Source organism: Onychostruthus taczanowskii, unplaced genomic scaffold, assembly GCF_017590055.1.
Source record: "Onychostruthus taczanowskii isolate IOZ18803 unplaced genomic scaffold, ASM1759005v1 scaffold40, whole genome shotgun sequence".
Taxonomy (NCBI): domain Eukaryota; kingdom Metazoa; phylum Chordata; class Aves; order Passeriformes; family Passeridae; genus Onychostruthus; species Onychostruthus taczanowskii.
In genome coordinates, this window is record NW_024501460.1 from 6149040 (window position 1) to 6168383 (window position 19344).

Sequence of the window (19344 nt, forward strand, 5' to 3'; positions counted from 1 at the left end):
AGCCTTAAAAACCTGGTGATGCTATTGAGTCTGAGGCCAGGTTGCGAGTTCAAGGCATGCTGGAAATGCCTTTGTCTGTGGAAGATTTGGCGCTGGATTTGTTAGGATTTTTTTGTTCAGGAAGGCCCAAAGTAGGAGTTTGTTTGTTGACAGAGTTACTATCACACTTAACAGTCCTGGGGCAGTTGGAGTAATACATAACCAACAGAATCACCATAAACCACACAGTTCAGCCTCCTCTGGATGTCAGGTGTGTAGTTAATACAGGTTCTTTATATAAGAGCCATTCCTTTGCCATTCATCTGTGAAAAGGATGGTGATGATGAGTATCTAATGTCTTTACTGTGATCTTTCCCATTTGGGAGAACTGTTGCATTCCCTATGGTGCTTTCAAGTAGCAATGACAGAAGAGCAGCAGCCTATCAATGTGGTAGGGCAATAGCAGCCCACAATTATGTTTTTAATTTCTTCCTTTGATGGTCAGCAATACAGTATGGACACTCTCAAACCACCCACCTACCTTTATCTGCTCTTCCAGGGATGGCACTGTCTGCTTTGTGCCTTGTGCTGGCCCCACGTGCATCTGCTGGGAGCAGGGGCTTTTTCCTTCCAGCTTTCTTTTCTTTTTTTCTTTCTCACAGGAAAGACAGGTGGACACAGAAGGATGCAGGCAAAAAGAAAGAAATTGACAGTGGAACGAGTGGAACTGATGCAGGACCAGCACATTCCCGTTTTCCACCCATTCTGGATCAGCTGGTATTGAGACAAAACTGGAGTTTAATGCTCTGACAGCTCCTAGTGCAAGGGCTGATCACACTTACTGTAAAGAGGAGACTCGGGACCAAATGCTGAATTGTGACACTGAGCTCACTGTAGTTTGAATGCAGCAAATTTGTGTCCATCCACACTGTGAAATATCACAAGGAGAGCATTATTGAACTTGCAGTCCAGAGAGACTGGGACATTTGCCAGGTAAATAAAGCAAATGCAAATACAGTTGTGGTATCTCTGGTGGGCCAATTGTGCAGTTTCGATCTTCTCCTGCAACCCAAAACATTACAGAAATCTTTTGATAACATTTGACTTCTGAGGGTTTTTTTCTTTCTTTGATTGGTTGGTATTTCTGGTTTGGTTCTTCTGCTGTTTAGCTTTGCATTGTGTATGGGGCCAAAGGTGTGGTCTAAAGGCAGGAAGAGAGATGGCTGAATTTATAAGAATTGCTTGGTTAAAGATATGTCAGTCTCATTCTGTGGTGATTTGCCAATAAGCACTACACAAAGAAAGAAACTGTAATTTATTTGTATGTGCTTAGAGGCCAGTGCTGCCAGTTATGACATTCCTTCATTCAATGAATAGGGAAAATAAACCCATCCAGAAATGCAATCTGAATTTACAGAGAAATGTCTTAATTATGACTGAGGAGAAGGAAAGATTATATTGAAATGGACAAAAAGATTGGTACATTTTTAGTGCTTTTCTCAATAATGAATTTATTTGAGCAGAAATCTTCAATTTTAGCATTAATGAGAATAAGGCTATTCGTTTTAACTGTAACTGAACTTGCATTAATCTCAACCATTCACACACTTTGTACTAAAAGTCTCAGCCATCTTATTAAAACTTAGTGCTACCATATGTGTGGGAGCTGGCATGTGTCTGCCAGATAGTGGTAAGCACAGTATCCTCAACATACAGGTCAGTCTGGCATTCTTCATCTCATAGTTAACCCCACTAAGCTCTGCAGTTGTTCCAAAGCAGTAATGTTGGTTTGACAGTTGCAACTTCTGCTTTCACCTCAGTTTTCTTCTTTCCTGAATAGTCTGCTAATCGAACACAGTGAATAGATCTCTTCTATGCAATTTTGAAATTTACCTCCGATTTCTCTCGGTAACTTTTTCTCCTTAAGTCTTTAAGGCATGAATCTGCTTTCCCCACCTCTTAGATGTGTAACACTATCTTCCTTATTCCCTTTCACTTTCCTTTTCCTATAATAGAGCTGTTGAGCCAAAGCAAATTTCCTGCTTTTGCAGCCTAAAGACTTGGGCTCACATGACCCACAGCAGACATCTGCAACAGCTTGGGGCAGCTCTTCTTCCTGGGAAATGTCTCTGCTGGATGTGGCCCTTCACTTCATATGGGAGCAAACTGGAACACTGACCCTTCCCCTGTGGTGGCATTTCCCAGTCTGGCGTATCAGCTTACACTGAGCCTCCAGAGCCTGGGCTCAGCATGTTTATTATCCAATTAGTCCCCAAGGAACCGCAAGGCTGGGGTGTGACAAGACTGCCACAAAGCAGGTAGGCAGATGCACAGAGGCCTAGGTGTCATTTGATAGTGACTCAGGGGACAGGTTCTTATAGAGGCCACATTCTTTTAATGTCAAAGTGCAAAGGCAGCAGTTAGGTGAGCTGGTCAAAGCAAGAAATTCGGTATCTAAATGAGAAATCCACCCCTTGCCATATGCACAAACAGGGTTAACAACTCTAAAGCACAAAAATAATCCTGCTACAGTTCCAGGTAAAAATCCTGCCTATTAAGAGCCAGAAAATTCATTTGTCCCATAGACCCTGACTCATAGACAGACAGTGCCCCAGCAGGTTTTCAGGTTAGTGCTCTGCCTCACTAACTGCTGGTGCTAGACATCTCCAAGGATGCCCATCAATGCTGATGCTGGAGGGGAAGCAAACACCCTCTGACCCAAACACCAACACTGACTGGTGTGAGGGGGCAGGCAACAGACAGGATTACTTTTTCTCTCTACTTTAGGAAGATGCATACTTTACAAATGGGAGCTGTAGTCTACAAAGGAAGGCAATTCATGCACATATCACTACATTCACCTTTAATTTTTCCCTTTTCTGGTATTTGTCATAGCTTTAATATTGCTGTAGAGATAGGATCTGGAGAAGCCTAGATTGGATCTGGAGAAGCCTAGGGCTGCCCACAAGGCTTTCCAGCTGTTTAAGACACTTTGCAACGGTACATCCTTTTGCAACACTACTCATGATCTGGTTTTGTTGCTCCAAGGCACAAGTGTAGAGCTATCACAATCCATCTTGGGCTTTTAAAGGTTGAGTATGTGTCCATATTCCCCGGCAAAGGGAAAAAAAAGTGGCAACGGGTACAAAAAGGGTTCAAATAAACTTGGCCACATACTGTTTCACAAGCAGCAATGGTATAATCTGCCATGAAATATCACATGTGTTATCAAGCATAAGGAGGCAGGATGACACCGTTTCTGTGAGCAAGGAGAAGAACACAAAGAGTTTTGTGCCCATCCTTGAAGGGAATCCCTTGGGAATCACTAAAGATAAATGCCATGTTGTCAGTTAAACTGATAGATGTAGTATTCAAGATTCTTAAAATATATTTGAATCAGGAGATTAGTGTTCAGGTATTTAGATAGAGCATCAAAAAGAATGGAGAAAATCTTCACTCTGTCGTCTTGCACCTGAACACTACTTGAAATACCACTCAGGAGAGCAGTCTATGGGTTCTTCCTTCCAAAGAGACTTCAGACGCTGGGTCCAGGCAGCCAGCATCTCCTTCCTCTTCTCCTCAGAGACATTCTCTGGAGCATAACAGATGTGAGGTTCAAGGACTTTGACACCACAGAAGTGCATGATTCCATGCTGGATGCAAAACAAACAAACAAACAAAAAACCAAACCCAAACCAAAACAAAAAAAAACCAACAACAAAAAACAAACAAAAAACCAACAACAAAAAACAAAACAAAAAACCAAACAAACAAAACAACAAAAAAAAACCAAAAAAAAAAAAAAAGAAAAAAGAAATAAATGCCTCAGGAAATATAGGAAATATTTACTCTTACTTTCATTTGAAAAACATGGAAGATTCAAATCTCTTCTGTTTCTCTGATCCGATATCAGTCGGGTTTTCTAAACCTGTGCATTTATCCAGAGAAGGAAAATAAATTGCAGAAGTTCACTACCTATCCAGGCAGTCACTACTGAAGACATTCAGCAGAATGGCATATAAGATACTGAAAGATAATGGCAACTTCATTTATTCTGCTCTATGGAATTTACTTTTAACTGCTGTTAATCCCACAGAATTGTCCTCCTTGGCAGCTGTTCACTGTTCAGTTTGCAAGGATCACAGGAGGCCAAAAGTTCACTGTTCAATTTGCAACTCCTCAGATTGGTCTCTAACTGCAGTGTTCCACATCTACTTCTAAGATGGGTTTTTTTAGCCTTTTGCCTCTGGCTTAGCCAAAGGTTCCTGTAGGAAGGCTAGTGCCTGTGGAATCAACTCAACTTGCCATTTTCCCTTGATGTGTTTCTGAATTTAGAGTTGTCTTTCATGTTTCTGCCATGTTGACCTGTGAACTCTGCAGTTGAACAGCTCCACAGGAGCAGCCAGCTGGTAACTGCATGGGGAGGAGACCATGGAATTTTAGCTCATCTGTTGTATTGTATCAAGAAGAAGCTGGCTAAACTTGCCTTACCACCTGTATTTCCCAAACCATGCTGGGTACTTCTGAAAAAAGAGTAGCAATCAGAAGAATGCTAACTTTTGTGTGCTGACTGTTACTGCCAGGGTAATGTGAGGCTCCCCTCCTACCCTGCATCCTACAAGAATTGGGAAACCACAGGGAACAGAAATCCTGCATGGCTGAGCTAAAGAAAATCCTGTAACAGCAGGGAAACTGAAAAGGCTGACAGTGTTAAGCTTTCTCTACATTCTAATCTAATCTGGAGTAAGTGGGACAAAACAACTTTAAAAGTCAGTGGACTTTTAAAGTAGTCCCAGGATTTTAGGTAGGAGTTGACAACCTGCAGATCCTTAAAACTGACAAGTTGATTATTAATTATTATATTTAATTAAAAAAAACACAATAAAACAATTGTCTACATAAAAAATTATGTAGACAACAAACAAATGTTCATATATTATACCTGCATGGGCCACAGGACATAGCGAATATCACCACCGACACCTTCTTTTGAAAACATCTCTTGGCTTCCTCCCGTGGTGAAAGAAAAGAGGGACAATTTGTCCTAGAATTAGGAAAGCCGTAGTTAATTAAGACATATTTAAAGAAGAGTGCCTGAACAGTTCAAGAGATATTCATATAAACCTGGCAGCATGGATTTTTAAGGGAGAGGGTGACTTCTTTCCAGACCTTACATGAAGCGGCAGTTCTGAGGCAAAGACTGATGTCACAATTAGACAGTGGACTGTGTGTCTTTGGGAAGAGATAGGTTAAAGAAAAGGAATTATGTGTCTGACACCCTTGTGTGAAGCAGGGCTGATACATTACTTCAACATAATGTAAAGTGAGAGCTCTACACAACTACAATGGAAAGGAATCAACAAGGCCCCATAGAACATTGTGCAAGCCTTGATGTTAATAAAACTATTCCAAAAACATACCTGGAGCAAACCACCATCATAAACCTTTGACAAATCGTAAGCAAAGCCTTGGACCAAGACTCTGTCCATCCAGCCCTTCAGGATTGCAGGCATGTTGAACCAAAACAAGGGAAACTAGGCAAAGAGAAAATTACCTGGTTAGCACAGAGAGTCTGGGCCACCCTTAGGCCACACAATTACTGGATTTTCTGTAACAATGATCCAGGTAATTGTACTACTGATCTGTAGTGTTTACTGCACAATTACCTCAAGTCAACATCACAACTGAATTCTGTTTAAGATAATGACCTGAAAAATCAGCAGGTCTGCTTCCTGCACTTTCTTCTGCTCTTCAACCAGGTCTTTGGACAAACTTCCTCTCTTGTAAGCTTCCCAGGTTTCCACCCCATAATTGAACGCTTCTGAGTTGTGCAGGTGACCTGTGGGTAGAAATGAACAGTCATTCCTTGCCCCCTGTGCAGTATCAGTACCAGATAAGAGCTGAGTGTAGGCTGCCATTCACAGTTCTAAACTGAGTTACTGCTTTTGGTTTTGCTACGTTCTTGTCCTTGTGGAATATTCAGCATCATCCCAGCTGATGGTCACTTGATTTTAAAAAAGAGAGGAATGTAGGATCTCAGAGTTCTGAAGCCTCAACTTCCTGTAGCAACACAGGAAGTGCACTATGAGGACCTGAGCTTGCCTCAGGACTCTGGGGATACAGGTGGAAAATTTAAGAGAACGTTGTTGATTGTTCTGCCTCTGCCTTAGGGCTTACTGAGGCCATCCTGCACTTGTAAGCACTATGGAGCTGCTTTCCAGCCTTCGTAACTGGGAAATTCACCAGGGGATGGGCAACCAGTATTGGCCAGCTCTACTGATTCCATGAGCAGCTCATCAGTCTCTAGCAGAAGAGAGGGGCAGTTGTAGCCTCGTGAACTCAACTCTAGCAAGTCCCAGAGTGGTATCTGAAGGCAATTCCTCTCCATGAGAAATGGACTTTAGAGGCTGATTATGGACACGTGTTAATGTGTTTCTTCCTGTCAGTAATCTCACTGTGATACAAAGTTCATGTTCAGGAGTGGACTTTTAGAAATGCAGATGTCTGGTCATGAATAAGTTTATTATTAATGAAATGAGTTTCTCATTAATCTCTTGATGATCTGAAGGGCTGGAGCACCTTTCCAATCAAGACAGACTGAGAGCTGGGCTTGTTCAGCATGGGGAAGATTTCAGGGAGACTTTTTTCAGCCTTCTGATTCCTGACAGGGGGCTTACAAGTCACTGGTTTTTGGGAGGGGCGTATTTTGGCTGGGCTCACCAACAATGTCATTCCTTGTTGCTCTGGGCTCAAACTGCATGGCGTATAAATCCGACACGGTGACGCTGCAGCCCTGCTTGGTCAGCTCTTCCACAGCAATCTTCAGCAAAGATCCATTGAAGGACTTGGGCTCTTGATGTGCATAGACTATCAGGACTTTTTTCCCTGGAGGCAGAGAGAAAACGAGGAGACCATTTGGAATCTAGCAGGCAGGTGCAGAACAGTTTGTAGAGTTGGGGCTTGTTCCTCGCTCCTCCTCTAGTGTCTTTTCCCAAGGACACAGAAGCAGTGAAAGCAGGGTGACAGTGGCAGCATTTGACTCCTGCTCAGCAGCACTGAGTGACTGCTGAGGCCCTGAGTGCTGCATATGCCCAGCCCAGCAGTTCTGTGCTACACTGGACTTTTCTAGGTGGAACTCACTGGACAGATGGGCTGTTCCATAGCAGGTCACACTGCCCTATATTAGGAAAAACCAGCCCCTTCTCTTGAGACAACATTTCTCTTGGTCTGATTCCACTACCACCCAAAAAGCACTGCCAGAGAGATTGCTCGAAAGTGTCAATGAAACAACCTCTCAGAGGTGAGAACACCTTCCCACCGCAGTGGTCGATACCTCCAGATCTTTCATTTCAGTGCTGTGCAAGTTACAACAGTGGGGGAGACATTAAATATGGTCCTGTCCACTTCAGCACAACCACAGTAACTTCTGTAGAGTTAAACAAGGTGTTTTTCTCAGAGATTAGATTGTCATGTGTATCTCAAACTGTTGTCAAAGTGGATTCCAGGTAAGCTGAGTGGCCAAGTAGGTGTGTAGGGATGGAATATCTTAGAGGCATTGTCACAAGGCTCTGCTCAAAGAGCTCTCTGGTGTGCTCAAAGTTTTATTGAGCATAGGCCCTACAATATTAATAATTCTCTTGAAAATCAGTCATCAACAAAGACAAAATATGGTGTTGTTGTTGTTTATAGATAACCGGAGAGGGAAATTTACAGGGACTATTGAGAATGACTGAGTCTGCAAAACATGCAGCTCCCATTTCCTGACTGCCAACACAAAAACTCAGGCATCTCCTGAACTCAGTTTCTCTGCAGTACAGCTTCTGAATGTAGGTACATAGTGTCCATGAAACAAGAGCTATGCAAAAAATACTATTAAAACTTGCACGTCAAATGCTAGCATAAATTCAATGTGTCTATAAACTCTTTAAATCCCTGCTCCATACTATCCTCTGGAATTTCAGGAGCAGTTACAACTTTGCTGTTCCTGCCAGATCTCAACTGAGGTAATTTCGGTCGTTTGGAAAAGTAAGACCTCAGTGTCCCAAAGGCCCAGAGGCCCCATCCCTGAGGTGCCCAGCGGCCACCCTGGAGCGAGCAGCATTTTCACCCAGATTTGCTCTTACCTGCCATTGCTGGGGAGCGCTGGGGAGCTTCACTCCTGATAATCTGGTACTGCCTGAGAACTCAAGTGAGAGATTTGCTGGTGAGAAACATCAGGACCAGGTGCGAGGAGAATCGCTGTTTCAGGGGCAGAGGTGCCGTGGTGTGACTACGGGCACTCAGCACAGCCGGGCACTGGCCAAGCGCGGCCCGCCGCAGCGGGAGGGAAGCCCCCGGCTCTCGGCCCGGGCCCTGGAGCAGGAATTCTCCTCCGGCCGCCGGACCGGCGCATGGCGCCGCTCCCGGTGCCGTGCCGCCCTCTGGAAAGCGGCTCCGGAGCAGCGCCCGGCCCCAGCGCCAGCCGGGCTGCCCTTACCTGCTCCTTGGGGCCCGGACACATCTACGGCGGGGCTGGGACCGGCCCTTCCCAGCGGCCCCGCGGCCCCCCCTTCCCGGGCGCAGGGGCAGCGCCAGCGCGGGGCGGGATCGGGATCGGGGCCGCCCGCCGTTCCGGCTCCGGCTCCGCTCGAGGCCGCGCGCGGCCGGGAGCGCGCCCCCGCCGCTGTGGCAGCGTGCGACACCTACATTATCTCTGGATATTTTTTTTCCCCTGGACTTCTGCTCTTCTCCGAGTACACATCTCGTCCTTCATTTCTCCCAGCAATGCAGTATGGGCGCTCCTAAACCATCCACCTACCCTTATCTGCTCTTCCAGGGATGGCACTGTCTGCTTTGTGCCTTGTGCTGGCCCCACGTGCATCTGCTGGGACCAGGGGCTCTCCCTTCCAGCTTTCTGGGAAAGACAGGTGGACACAGAAGGATGCAGGCAGCTGTGGGTTTGCAGAGATAGGACAGCCTTGGTGATCACTTTCAAGATGAAGTTTTCTCTCTGAGTATCAAAACTGCTCTATGATGGGCAAACTGAATAAACAGCTCCTTTCTAAGATTTTGAAAAAAAAAGAAAAAAAAAAAGAAGAAAAATAGAAATTGACAGTGGAACGAGTGGAGCTGGTGCAGGACCAGCACATTCCTGTTTTCCACCCATTCTGGATCAGCTGGTATTGAGACAAAACTGGAGTTTAATGCTCTGACAGCTCCTAGTGCAAGGGCTGATCACACTTACTGTAAAGAGGAGACTCGGGACCAAATGCTGAATTGTGACACTGAGCTCACTGTAGTTTGAATGCAGCAAATTTGTGTCCATCCACACTGTGAAATATCACAAGGAGAGCATTATTGAACTTGCAGTCCAGAGAGACTGGGACATTTGCCAGGTAAATAAAGCAAATGCAAAATACAGTTGTGGTATCTCTGGTGGGCCAATTGTGCAGTTTCGATCTTCTCCTGCAACACAAAACATTACAGGAACCTTTTGATAGCATTTGACTGCTTTCTTTTGGTTTGGTTTTTTTAATTTTGAGCTTTGCATTATTTATGGGGCTGAAGGCTCCATAAGCCTCCATAAGGAAGAGCGATGGCTGAATTTATAAAAAATGCTTGGTTCGAAAGGTATATGTCTCATTCAGTGTTGTTTTGCCAGCATGTGCTGGGCAAAGACAGGGAGATATTGGCATCTATTTGCATGTGCTTAGAGGTCACACCCTTGATATATAGCTGGCTATTTTGCCAACAGAATGAAAACTGCTGTGTGTGAAATTTGCAGGTTTCATCGCAACATTGGAAAATTTGTAGGGACTGATGAGTAAAAAACATCAAATCTCCACAGTGCTAGACCAAGGCTACCTGGAATGCTTACCTCATTCCTTAATCTTAACTAAAAATCAATCACAGTAAACTTGTGCCATAATGGGAAGGTGACTTTGTATCTGTTTTCCTGGTATTAACTTTAAGGGCTGTACAGTAGCAGTAAACTTTGCCAACAAATGTTTAATTATTACATCTCCTTCTTCTCCTCCTGTAGTCTGCTGCGAGCTATCTCTTTAGAGACTTTTTCCTCTCAATTTCTCTGACAAATTTCAAGTTCTGTAGGGACCTAAGCATAATCATTCTCTGGTTGTCTCTGTCTTAACCCTCTGCCTGGCTTAGCAAGGATGAGCATTCTCTCACACAGGAGTCTTCCAGCTCTGTAGATGACTCAATGCTGGAATATTAATTCTGGGCTCTATACCCTGTCCAGAACTCTGAGGAGGGGAATGATTGGTGGGCAAAACTCCAAGGAAATACTTGTCTATAATCTTTCTTTAATGTAGCTTTTAATCTAAAAGTAAAGCATTATCTGGTGTGATTGATCCCCCTGCTGTCCAACAGCCATGAATATTATGCTGTAGAGCTGAAAGAAGCTGTGATCTTAGCTAATTTGCATTATCTGTGCACCAAAACTCATACTGTATTTCTCTAAACCCTCAGAGGGCTGAGGTGGGAAAAGCTGCAGCACCTAACAGAGCTGATGCTTGTGGAGAAGGGTTGCATCCCCCTGGGGAGTATGAATGCAGAATGGGAGGCTCCAAGGGCCTTTGGAACCACTGTGGTTGGTGACTGACTGCAGCCACTCTTCTCTGCAGTTAAGTTCAAAAGAGCACTACCTGATATTTCCCATAGATGCTGAACTGTGGCCTAGCAAAGATGGCAGGAATACAAGGGTGTCTGTGTAGAGTACATGGAGAGGATTTAATTTTGTCTTGGATTCTTATTGAATTCCAGTGAAGAACCACCTTTGCTCTGTATGTCACACTGGAGTGCAACTGTATTTGCACTTTTGGCAATCTGTTATATGGATAAGATGGTTAGGTCTTGGTTTATTCTCTCTGTTGGAGGTCAACAAAATGCTTTCTCATTTCATCAAGGGCAACACAGAGAAGGCTATTGAGTATTTTGGCTCCACAGTCCTAGGGAAGAAGCTGGTCTTTTGTCTCCTTCCTGAGTTTTTCAAACATATCAGAATTCCTGTGTATTCAAGCTGCATGAAACTGAGCATTTTAATACTCTTAGAATGATGAGACAATTATCCAGCACTGACCTGAGTGTAGCATCAGCTTAAATTCTTTGCATCACTTCTGTAGAATATAGCCTCTTTAGGCTTTAAGATATCCAATAACACAGTAGGATTTTTCTTAAAAAAAAAAAAAAAAAAAAAAAAAAAGAAAAAAAAGAAGAAGAAAAGAAAAGAAATAATACTTGCATTGTGCATGGTATCAGTTATTGGCTGTTTCTCTCTTCAGAACAAACTTTTGATGAATAGTTTATTACAAAGTATATTCCTCTGCAAGCAGGCAGTTCACCTCAGTGATATTGCTTCAGGAACCAAATTTTAAACCATAGATTGAACTACACCTGGCTTTAAATGTCAGGTTTTTTGAAACCTGGATTGAAGTCACCTTACAGCAAGACATCAGTCTTGGTTTCTCTAGGCTATGAGGATTCTTGGTAACATAGTTCCTATGCATATCTGTTTGTTTTCCTCTATTGTTCTGCAGTTGCAAGCATGTTGGACCTGCCATTTCAGAACACCAAATGAAAGAAATACAGTCATGATTTCTGGAAAACATTGTCAAAGAAAAAAGATCAGACCACTGCCTAGACATCTGTGAGAGAGCAGGACCATCAGCAACAAAAAACAAATCCCGAGACTAAATGTGGAAAAGCATGTTCCTTTACACCCTTTTCCCCAGCCTGAAGTGCAGCTACAAGTTCCTCAGCTAAATCTAGTTTCATTCTCATGAAATCAATGCTGGTTTGGCAGGGTGACATTTGACTTTTAGCATAATGTGATTTAGAAGGACAATTATTCTTTAGTCCAAAATGGCTGTAACATTTCCAGTGCTGCTAAGACAGCAATACAGCCACTTCTTTTCTCTCTCCTTACTAACCACAGACAAGTCACTGTTGGTGTTCAGTGTGGTAAAATTCTTCCGAGTTTTGGAAAGGCATGTGTCCGAACACACGTGCAGCCCAGCACAATGCCCTGCAGAGCATGCACTGCAGGAACATCAGGACAAGGACAATAACCCTTGGCTCACCACTCACTTCACTGCACAGCTGATGGCTTCCAAAGCATTGCAACAGCAGCACTCTTGTGGAACCTGAAACTTCGGCTTACATGCCCCACGGCAGACATCTGCAACAGCTTGGGGCAGCTCTTCTTCCTGGGAAATGTCTCTGCTGGATGTGGCCCTTCACTTCATACGAGAGCAAACTGGAACACGTGACTAGTGTGAGAGGGCAGGAAAAAACCAGGATTCCATTTTATCTCTACAAAGGGTAAGCAAAATAGAGAAGTCCCTTTTGATTTTAGGAAGCTGAATACTTTACAAATGGAAGTTGTAGTAGACAAAGGAAGGCAATTCATGCACATACCAATATACAAAATCTGCTTAGTTTTTTCCCCTTTTCTGGTATCTGTTATGGCTTTAACATTGCTTTGTAAATATGTCTAAAAGCCTAGGCCTGCCCACAAGGCTTTCCAGCTGTTTAAGACACTTTGCAACGGTACATCCTTTTGCAACACTACTCATGATCTGGTTTTGTTGCTCCAAGGCACAAGTGTGGAGCTCTCACAACCAGTGACAAGTGGCTTTTAAATGACAAGTTGGGTATGGGCAAGATATTCTCTGGTAAAGGAGAAAAAAGTGTTAAAAGAAACTTGGCCATGTACATTATTGTTTCACAAGTAGCAATGGTATAATCTGCTATTAAATATCACGTGTTATCAAGCAGAAGGAGGCAGGATGACACCATTTATGTGAGCAAGGAGAAGAACACAAAGAGTTTTGTGCCCATCGTTCTATTTCTTTCCCCAATATCACTCAGGTTCTCTAACTCTAAACCTGTGCATTTGTCAGGAGAAGGGAAGTAAATTGGTGTTAAACACATAGGACTGTCCTCTTTGGATGCTGTACGCTGTTCAATTTGCAAGGATAAGGGACAGGCTAAAGTTCATTGTCCAGTTTGAACTTCCTCAGATTGCTCCTGAACTTCAGTGTGTTTCACATCTACTTCCATGTTGGTTTCTTGGATTTTTTTTTTTGTTTGTTTTTTTTTTTTTTTTTTTTTTTTTTTGTTTTTGTTTTTGTTTTTTTTTAAAACACAGAGATTGGGATTGAGATAGCCATATGATCCTGCATGAAGGCTAGTGCCTGTGGAAGTTCAGCTTGCCATTTTCTCTCTGTGTGTTTCTAAGTTCAGAGTTGTGTTTCATGTTTTTGTCACATTTTCTTGTAAGCTGTGGAGCTGGACAGCACCTCAGGGGTGAGGAGCTGGTAACTGCACTGGGGAGGAGATCATGGCATCCTTCATGAATTGGGTAACCATGGGGAACAACTAGAGCTAAAGAAAATCCTGTAACACCAGAGACTGGAAAAGCTGACAGCAGAAGCTTTCCCCAGCTGGTGAAGAGGGACAAAACAACTTTAAAACTCTATGGACTTTTGAAGTAATCTCAGGATTTTTGAGCCCAGTTTATAACCTGCAGATGCTTGGTACAGGCAACTTAATTATTTCTTATTATGCTTTGTATAAAATAATCAATAAAACAATTGTCTATAAACAGCTGGAATAGTAAAAACTAAAGCAAACAGTAACCAAATATTCTTATATTATACCTGCATGGGCCATAGGAGATAGCGAATATCACCTCGGATTGCATACTTCTCTTTGCTTCCTCCCGTAGTGAAAGAAAACAAGGATAATTTGTCCTAGAATTAGGAGAGTGGTGCTTGAGTTAGATGTGTTTAAAGAAGAGCGTCTGTATAGTTACAAAGATATTTGGGGGAACTGGACAGCATGCATTTCTAGAGGAAGGGGTGTCCACTTCCTTTCCAGATATTCCAAGGACTGGCAATTCTGAGGCAAAGATTGATGTCGTACAATTACATCAATGGACTGAGTGTCTGGGCTTTGGGCAGAGCTAGGTTAAAAAGAAACTTGTGTGAAGGAGGGCTGATCCTTTTTCTTCCATATGCAACCTTTGGAAAACCGTAGCTGGAAAGCCCTCTGTTACTGTGAAAATCTCTCTTCCTGCCCTCTCTGACTGCAGAAATTTTTTGCTAAACTCCCCCTTCAAACTTGGGCTTGCTTAACCACCATGTTTCTTCTGCTCCTGTGATTATGGTATTAGCCATGTGCTCAGCTACTCTCATTTCAGTTTTAGCTTCTGTAATCGAACTAACATTTTTCCAGTGCAGTATCCCAAATGTCCTGAGCCTATACTCCATGTGAAGCTGTGATCACTGGGGATTACGCTTACTTATGTCAATGAGGCAGCCATTTCTGAAATTTAAAGAAACTGAAATGTTTGGAATTGTTAAGAACATCAGAACTAACAGAGATTAACATGCAGTGAATTAAAGGTGAAAATAATATTGATTGCTTTTTGATGCTGCATTTGTTACCAAATAAGATCTATCAGAGATAGTGGGCCAGAATTTTCCAGGGATATTCCCAGTGCTGTGGAGAATCAAAAATGTATGATTTTGACATCTAGACATACTGGGCTTGCCAAATTGAAAGCTACAGAGAGGAAAAGGTTCAAAGTAGATAGTTGTGACTGAGGCTCATACTCCAAGTGTTTCAGATCTCTGATTAAGTTTTATAGTTCAACTCCAACCTTTGACATCTAATCCCAGAAGAGGACTATGACACCTAGTGTGTCAGTCATTACAGATAAGAGGAGTCCTATAGTGGTGGGAAGACTATAATTATAGGAAATTAATTGATTTAAACTGTTTGCAAGCTGTATGGTACCCCAGCACACTCTGATACTCCTAATAAATGATAAACCCCACACAGCAGGCCAATAAAGATCTCTAGGAGATCGCTTAAATCTTTGGGAAATGCTGCAGTCCCATTATTTTCTTACCCTCCAGACAGGGTGAACAACCCAGAAAATCTCTAAACATGTTACCAAAGCATTATTTCAGAGCAGTGAAAAGTGAGAACTCTAAGAAACTACAATGGAAAAGAATGAACAAGGCCCCATAGAACATGGTGCAAGCCTTGATCTAAAAACAATTCCAGAAACATACCTGGAGCAAACCACCATCATAAACCTTTGACAAATCGTAAGCAAAGCCTTGGACCAAGACTCTGTCCATCCAGCCCTTCAGGATTGCAGGCATGCTGAACCAAAACAAGGGAAACTAGGCAAAGAGAAAATTACCTGGTTAGCACAGAGAGTCTGGGCCACCCTTAGGCCTGGTTGACAGGACAAATCCTGTCCTCTGAACCTGCTCAGATCCTGTATGTACCTTCTCCAGCTCTCTGCCAGTAGAGGTAGTACCTGTGCCTGGCAAAAGAAGCTGAAGTGCTTTCTGTTTGTGGTAACCTCAGGGCCAGACCTGAGCACCTACAGCACACCAGCACTGTGGTGCATGTGAGGGTTTCCTTCCAGATTAAAGGTGGAATAGGATGAAGGAGAAGGGTGCCATTTAATTAAGACTTAGGATTGTACAGAATCATGCCTCATATGGCTGAAATGCAAAAGAATTGAAAATACTATTAGTAGGATTGACATGTGGTGATCAGTTCTGATCTGCCAGTCTGGTGACAAATGCCAGGGGATCATAGGAAAGACTTATTTTCAAACCCTGCCGACATTAAGCCACCAAGCTATGTCTAACGCCAACAGGGGTAAAAGGAAATATAAGACTACTATTTCCTTTCACAGTACTTTAGGATCTGTTCACACTGGGGACAGAGCTGGCATAATGGAGAGTGGACATGGGCTGTAAAGCTCCATTATCAATTCCCAGTAGTATTTCTACATCTCACCACCAAATGAGAACAGTCTACTTGGGAAAGCCCAATTCCCTGACTACACTGTCTACCCCCATCTCCTTGACCAGGAAATAATGCTTCCTCTGCCTTCTGCCAGCCTGCCTGATATCCATGGTCATGTAGGTCTGTGCATCCATCAGGAAATTTGCCCCATTGTTGAGGAGTTCCTGGGGTTGCTGTTGTTTCAACCTGCATCATGGTGCTACACAATTACTGGATTTTCTGTAACAATGATCCAGGTAATTGTACTACTGATCTGTAGTGTTTACTGCACAATTACCTCAAGTCAACATCACAACTGAATTCTGTTTAAGATAATGACCTGAAAAATCAGCAGGTCTGCTTCCTGCACTTTCTTCTGCTCTTCAACCAGGTCTTTGGACAAACTTCCTCTCTTGTAAGCTTCCCAGGTTTCCACCCCATAATTGAAGGCTTCTGAGTTGTGCAGGTGACCTGTGGGTAGAAATGAACAGTCATTCCTTGCCCCCTGTGCAGTATCAGTACCAGATAAGAGCTGAGTGTAGGCTGCCATTCACAGTTCTAAACTGAGTTACTGCTTTTGGTTTTTGCTACGTTCTTGTCCTTGTGGAATATTCAGCATCATCCCAGCTGATGGTCACTTGATTTTAAAAAAGAGAGGAATGTAGGATCTCAGAGTTCTGAAGCCTCAACTTCCTGTAGCAACACAGGAAGTGCACTATGAGGACCTGAGCTTGCCTCAGGACTCTGGGGATACAGGTGGAAAATTTAAGAGAACGTTGTTGATTGTTCTGCCTCTGCCTTAGGGCTTACTGAGGCCATCCTGCACTTGTAAGCACTATGGAGCTGCTTTCCAGCCTTCGTAACTGGGAAATTCACCAGGGGATGGGCAACCAGTATTGGCCAGCTCTACTGATTCCATGAGCAGCTCATCAGTCTCTAGCAGAAGAGAGGGGCAGTTGTAGCCTCGTGAACTCAACTCTAGCAAGTCCCAGAGTGGTATCTGAAGGCAATTCCTCTCCATGAGAAATGGACTTTAGAGGCTGATTATGGACACGTGTTAATGTGTTTCTTCCTGTCAGTAATCTCACTGTGATACAAAGTTCATGTTCAGGAGTGGACTTTTAGAAATGCAGATGTCTGGTCATGAATAAGTTTATTATTAATGAAATGAGTTTCTCATTAATCTCTTGATGATCTGAAGGGCTGGAGCACCTTTCCAATCAAGACAGACTGAGAGCTGGGCTTGTTCAGCATGGGGAAGATTTCAGGGAGACTTTTTTCAGCCTTCTGATTCCTGACAGGGGGCTTACAAGTCACTGGTTTTTGGGAGGGGCGTATTTTGGCTGGGCTCACCAACAATGTCATTCCTTGTTGCTCTGGGCTCAAATTGCATGGCGTATAAATCCGACACGGTGACGCTGCAGCCCTGCTTGGTCAGCTCTTCCACAGCAATCTTCAGCAAAGATCCATTGAAGGACTTGGGCTCTTGATGTGCATAGACTATCAGGACTTTTTTCCCTGGAGGCAGAAAGAAAACGAGGAGACCGTTTGGAATCTAGGAGGCAGGTGCAGAACAGTTTGTAGAGTTGGGGCTTGCTCCTCGCTCCTCCTCTAGTGTCTTTTCCCAAGGACACAGAAGCAGTGAAAGCAGGGTGACAGTGGCAGCATTTGACTCCTGCTCAGTAGCACTGAATGACTGCTGAGGCCCTGACTGCTGCAAGTGCCCAGCCCAGCAGTTCTGTGCTACACTGGACTTTTCTAGGTGGAACTCACTGGACAGATGGGCTGTTCCATAGCAGGTCACACTGCCCTACATTAGCACAACACTGTCCCTCCTATTGAGTCAATAAGGAAAGAGGAAATATTTTCTATGACATAGCAGTTGTTTATAGATAACCAGACAGCAAAATTTATAGTGATTTTTGAAAATGACTGGGTCTGCAAAACATGCAGCTCCTGTTTCCTGATTTCCAAGGCAAAAATCCAGGCATCTTCGAGGTCAGTTTCACTGGTGCACAGCTTCATCCCAGAGCAACACCTGCCAAGTGACAGGCAAGTTTACAGTGTCTTGGAAAACTTGTAGAAACTAAACTGAATATTTGATGAAACAACAGCTCATTTTTAAAGTAAATTTTAAGGGGTAATTATTTCATCAGGGTGCACAGTGTCCATGAAAGAAGAGCTATGCAAAAAGGACAATTAAAACTTGCGGGTCAAATGCTATCATAAATTCAATGTGTGTACAAGCTTTTAAAACCCTTCTCTACATGTTATTGTGGAATATAAGGAGCAGTTGCCTCTTCACTCTTCCTGGCAGCTCCCAGCAAACAGGGAGCTCTAGGGAGTGCCTGGAGATGGACAAGCTCCCCAAAGTGCTCAGTTTCATTCTGCAAGGCTGCCAGATTTTTTTCCCTTTTGAGAGAGCTGAGGGCGCTTGGGCAGAGTGTTTAGAGAGACTTGAGTTTTCCAAGGCATCACTTACTGAGATAATTTCAGTCGTTTGGAAAGTAAGTCCTCAGTGTGCCAGCTAAACACGGCAGAGAGCCCCCATCCCTGAGGTGCCCACGGCCCCCTGGAGCGAGCAGCGTTTACCCGGATTTGTTCTTACCTGCCATCGCTGGGGAGCTTCACTCCTGATAATCTGACAGTGCCTGAGAACTCAAGTGAGAGATTTGCTGGTGAGAAACATCAGCACCAGGTGCGAGGGGAATCGCCGGGTGTGTGGCGCCGCTCCCGGTGCCGTGCCGCCCTCTGGAAAGTGGCTCCAGATCAGCCCCGGCCCCAGCCGAGCTGCCCTTTCCTGCTCCTCGGGCCCCGGACACACCTGCGGCGGGGCTGGGAGCGGCCCTTCATAAAATCACTGCATATCCTGAGCTGGAAGGGACCCACAAGGATCACCAGTCCAACTCTTCCCGGCGGCCGGGCCGGCCCTCGGGCAGCGCCAGCGCGGGGCGGGATCAGGATCGGCACCGCCCGCAGCCACGGCTCCGGCTTTTTTCCCCTCTGCATCTGGCTTCGTTTGACACCCCACAGCTGCAGTTCTTGTACTGTGAGTGGCAGTGAAGGGTCAGTCCGTGCTCTTCTCCCCTGTCCGCTGGTGATTTTGTGGACTTGCAGCGTGTGCCGGCTGAACCGCCTCTTTCCTGGACTGTTCTTTGAGGGCGATCTGTTTTCTGAAACTGCTCTGTACTTTCACTCCTTCCCAGTGCCCTTCTCTGCCCCTTTCCAGTTTTGCTCTATCATTTCTTGAAGCGAGGGAACCAGCTCTACGCATAGTTTTTACACTGTGGACATGCCTTGTATATACCCTGATGATTTTCTGCTCTGTGGTCCCTGTAATTCCTGATGTAAAAAATTTGTACTTTTTTGACTGCTATGGACTGTTGAGCTGATGAGTGTGTGGAATTATCTGTCATAATTAGAAGATTTTACTCCTGTGTGGCGACAGTCAGCTCAAAGCTCTTTATTTTAAAAGTGAGGCCAATCTGGTTGTTTTTCTCCTGTAATCATCTCTTAAGGTTCACAGAGACTGAAAATAACTTTGACTTGTCT

At 44.0% G+C, this 19344-nt stretch overlaps 2 protein-coding genes across 2 annotated transcripts; both read right to left on the reverse strand.

Moving 5' to 3' along the window:
- Positions 1-1463: 1463 nt before the first annotated feature.
- LOC121340461 (ribosyldihydronicotinamide dehydrogenase [quinone]-like) lies at positions 1464-8555 on the reverse strand. Its single transcript, XM_041413235.1, has 6 exons — positions 8103-8555; positions 6700-6864; positions 5688-5818; positions 5400-5513; positions 4922-5023; positions 1464-3632 (listed from the first exon to the last, which is right to left on the reverse strand). The coding sequence occupies exons 1-6, from the start codon at positions 8107-8109 to the stop codon at positions 3459-3461; spliced, it is 693 nt and encodes a 230-aa protein (XP_041269169.1). The 5' UTR covers positions 8110-8555; the 3' UTR covers positions 1464-3458.
- Positions 8556-8665: 110 nt separating this feature from the next.
- Positions 8666-18698, reverse strand: LOC121340416 (ribosyldihydronicotinamide dehydrogenase [quinone]-like). Its single transcript, XM_041413148.1, has 6 exons — positions 18401-18698; positions 17146-17310; positions 16133-16263; positions 15060-15173; positions 13638-13730; positions 8666-8872 (listed from the first exon to the last, which is right to left on the reverse strand). The coding sequence occupies exons 1-6, from the start codon at positions 18405-18407 to the stop codon at positions 8666-8668; spliced, it is 717 nt and encodes a 238-aa protein (XP_041269082.1). The 5' UTR covers positions 18408-18698.
- Positions 18699-19344: the final 646 nt, after the last annotated feature.

Coding starts and splice junctions, on each gene's coding strand:
- LOC121340461 (XM_041413235.1), bottom strand. Junction 5,024..5,399: donor ATGATGGTGGTTTGCTCCAG/GTATGTTTTTGG, acceptor TCCTAATTCTAG/GACAAATTGTCCCTCTTTTC. Junction 3,633..4,921: donor ATGTCCTGTGGCCCATGCAG/GTATAATATATG, acceptor TTTTGCATCCAG/CATGGAATCATGCACTTCTG.
- LOC121340416 (XM_041413148.1), bottom strand. Junction 15,174..16,132: donor CAGACCTGCTGATTTTTCAG/GTCATTATCTTA, acceptor CTCTTTGCCTAG/TTTCCCTTGTTTTGGTTCAG. Junction 13,731..15,059: donor ATGATGGTGGTTTGCTCCAG/GTATGTTTCTGG, acceptor TCCTAATTCTAG/GACAAATTATCCTTGTTTTC.